Here is a 3,803-nt window from a genome sequence, read left to right as displayed (position 1 = left end):
AAAAAGACATTTGTGGTGAGTAAGAATTGCTTTGGAGTTTATGCCCACCTGTTCCTTAGAGCTGTCTGTGGGTGATCATATGAGTCTGAGTTGTCACTCATGTTTGTATCAGGACTGGAATTCTCAGATGGTTGTGAGTCATTTGAGGTCCCAAAAGTCTAGCACAGAGATAGGGAGATTGTGGGTGGATCTCTTGAGCCTAGGAGTTTAAGACCAGCTTGGACAACATAGCAAAACCCTGTCTCTACCAAAAAATACAAAATTTAGCCAGGCGTGGTAGTGTGTGCCTGTAGTTCCAGCTACTTGGGAGGCAGAGGTGGAAGGATCGTTTGAGCCTGGAAGGTCAAGGCTGCAGTGAGCCAAGATCATGCCACCGCACTCCAGCGTAGGTGACCACAGGCTTAAAAAAAAAAAAAAAAAGGCGGTGGGGGAGAAATAGAGCCTGATGTAGTAAATAGGCTGGATAGGGAGTGGCTACTAGAGTAAGAAGGAACTAGGCTGTTCACAGGCTGTTAACAGTAACCACTGGTAAGAGTTATTGCAGCAGAACTTTTAGTCCGTAGTCCTCACTCTCAAAAGATGCTTCAGGAGTGAGCACCTGGGGCTGGGATATGGACAGGTGTCCCAGAACAGTGTGGTGCTTGGCACCACCTCCTCCAGTCCCTGCCACAGCGGAGCTTTGCCTGTTGGTTTATAGTTCAAGGTAATTTTGACTATTTTAAGTCCTTTGGATTTCCATATAAATTTTAGGATCCAGCCCATCAGTTTTTGTAAAGACAGCTGGGATTTGGATTGGGATTGCATCGAATCCGTGTATTAATTGGGGTGGTGATGGTATTGCCAGCTTGACAATATTGAGCCTTCCAATCCATGAACATGGAATTGAATTTTGAATGTGAAACCAAACTTGTATTCGTGTACCATTTGGTCATATATTGCTGGATTTGGTTTGCTTGTCTGTTCTTATGGATACCCTGGTAGTTTCAGAGTTTAGGTCTTAAAATGGTGAGGATGAACGTTTTAACATGTTTAAAGTATATTTTAGGCCGGGCATCGTGGTTCACGCTTGCAATCCCAGCACTTTGGGAGGCTGAGGCAAGTGAATCACGGGGTCCAGGAGTTTGAGACCAGCCTGTCCAATATGGTGAAACCCCGTTTCTACTAAAAAATACAAAAATTAGTTGGGGGTGGTGGCGCGCGCCTGTAGTCCCAGCTGCTCAGGAGGCTGAGGCAGGAGAGAATCGCTTGAACCTGGGAGGTGGAGATTGCAGTGAGCCAAGATCATACACTGCATTCCAGCCTGGGTGACACAGTGAAAGTCCTCAGTCAAGAAAGAAAGAAAGAAAGAAATAAGGAAAGAAAGAAAAACTTTTATTGGATTCTCTTCTTCAGCGGTCTTTGGAGAGTTTTGAGTGCAATCATCATTGAATTTCTGGCTAACTTAGCTGTCTCATTTATAAAATGATTTTAGGCACTAACCAAGAAATTTCTGAACTGCATACAACTTTCACTATGTTAACAATTTATCTGTTTGATATTTCTCCTTGAACTTTTCAAAACAACGTATTTCATCACTGTTGTCAAAATATTCAAACACATTTCTGTCTATTTTAGGTATTGTAAAAGAGGAATATACATATTTTAATTTTAAAACATTTGGAATTATGATTAAACATCCTTAGTTACCTGGAGTATGAAAAATGTTTTAAAATCAACTGAGTTAAACCCCTGGAACATTATAATTTAATTTCTTTGGAAAATATATTTATTTTCTAAGGAGTCCTTCATTAAATTACTGTAAAGTTACATGTGACACCAACATATTTAACTTTTGTTTTTTTTTAAGTAGAGATGGGGTCTCACTATGTTGGCCAGATTTTTGAATTCTGGGCCTCAGGCAGTTCTCCCTCTTCAGCCTCCCAAAGTGCTATAATTTTACAGGTGTGAGCTACCATACCTGTTCACGTTTAACTTTAATATGCTGGAACTTTTTAACAACACAACAGATTTACTTGTCTTTTGTTTCTTTTACCTAGAATTCAAATGTATAGAAGAGAAATGTGATGTTATAAACAGATTAAAGATCTGTCTTCATTTTAGAGGTCTTAGTTGGCTTGTTTTTATAAGACAGTGAAATGTAATTACTAGGATAATTATTTCTGAATTTAATTTTTACACATGATAGACAAAGAATCGTTTTCAGTGATTCAGGTTAAGCATAAAGAAGGCATGTTTTCTGTCATTGCAGTGGGGTTTTTTGGGTTGTTTTTGAATCATTAGGTGATCATCAGATAAAAATTATTGATCTTAATATTATGAAGACATGGAATATTTCCCATCTATTGTTTACACAAGTGATTGCAGGTGGTATACTCTATATATTGATAGAGAAATGTAGTGTCTTGTATCCCAACATTTCAGATGAGGTTTTTTTTTGTGTGTAAACTAACTAGTTGAAGATAACCGGTCTCATTGTTAGTGTTTGAAGTTCGAAAATTTGGTTGTTGGTAAAGTAAATTCTGGCGAAAGATGTTAAAGGATGTTATAAGGTATCTGCTAGTGGAAGAGGGAGGCATTTTTCATTTGAAAAATCCGTTATCACCCAGGCAAAATCAAATGATTAATTGCTTCGCAAACTGCTTAAAGACTACATTAAATAAAAATGATCAGAACTTTAAATGTTTTGTATCTATATAAGAAGTTTTATATATATATAAATATTTTATATCCTTATAAGAAGGCTTATTTTTTTACTATCTTGTTTTTTTAGGTTTTACACACGCTGGAAAGATTGGGAATCATGGTATTCTCAGAGCTTTGGTTTACATTTTTCCTTGAGGGAAGAACAGTGGCAAGAAGACTGGGCATTTATACTCTCTCTTGCTAGTCAGGTGAGGATGCTTCAAGTTTTGTTGCTTCTATGAGAAAAGTAAACCATGTAGTCTAAATTGATTTATTTGAGCAAACCATGTTGGAGGCAATGTGGGTACAAAGAAAAGAATGCCTTATCAGTCAACTTGGGTTCTAGTAATGTATCAAATAAATACCATAGCAAGTATAGTTGACCATAGCAAGCCCTCACTGCAGAACAGGGAGAGTAATGTGTGTTTTATGTTGAATGATTAAAAACCATCAGAAGGTCACACACAGTAGATAGTCTTGGGATTGCTCTCCATTCATGTGGGAATGAATTTTTCCAGGTTTGCTAACACCTTTTAATTAATGAAAGCTTCTTGTAACATGCAACTGTGTAGGCTTGTCCCTTAGACTCTTGGTTTCATGCTTGGTTTTGTGAAGCACTTCAGTATACCAAACTGTAAAGTACAAATATATATTTATAACGATTCATTTTCTTTCCAGAAAGCACTATGATTCATTTGAACTTAGAGAAGGAGGTACCTGGTCTTTGGGCCATTTGGGCAGGATTCACAGTGGTTGATTTATATGAGACATGTACCTCACACCATGGGTTGTAGCTCGAAGATGGACCCATTTAATATTTAGTATTTACGTTTGCATGAAACAAGGTCACTTTTTCATTTCAGGAGGACTTTGTTGTAGGTAGCGCTTTCACAGTAACTTAACCAGAATGTGGTTATAAAGCATCCTTAGCTATCTGAATCTCTGGTTCCTGAGATTGGATAGTAGTGAGGCTGGGTGGCGAGGGTTATTTCAGAATTATGTATGCACATCTATATAATTTGTAGTTTGGATGGTAAATGATATTTGCATGTGGCCTTTGTAGATTTCCTTTACAGTTTTATTGGATTTATTATTTGAGGAATCAAATGCTGCTTTGACTT

General features: G+C 37.7%; 1 protein-coding gene across 1 annotated transcript in view; it reads left to right on the top strand.

Moving 5' to 3' along the window:
* Positions 1-3,491, top strand: part of ZRANB1 (zinc finger RANBP2-type containing 1) — a 40,850-nt gene extending 37,359 nt beyond the window's left edge. Inside the window, exon 7 of the mRNA XM_037727617.1 lies at positions 2,771-3,491. Coding sequence (XP_037583545.1) covers positions 2,771-2,924 — 154 coding nt within the window. The 3' untranslated portion in view covers positions 2,925-3,491. The remainder of the gene's footprint in view (positions 1-2,770) is intronic.
* The last annotated feature ends 312 nt before the right edge of the window (positions 3,492-3,803 follow it).

The sequence above is a fragment of the Cebus imitator genome, unplaced genomic scaffold (assembly GCF_001604975.1).
Source record: "Cebus imitator isolate Cc_AM_T3 unplaced genomic scaffold, Cebus_imitator-1.0 Scaffold235, whole genome shotgun sequence".
Taxonomy (NCBI): domain Eukaryota; kingdom Metazoa; phylum Chordata; class Mammalia; order Primates; family Cebidae; genus Cebus; species Cebus imitator.
The sequence above is the reverse complement of the archived record's forward strand: the minus strand, read 5'-3'. Positions and strand labels throughout refer to the sequence as shown.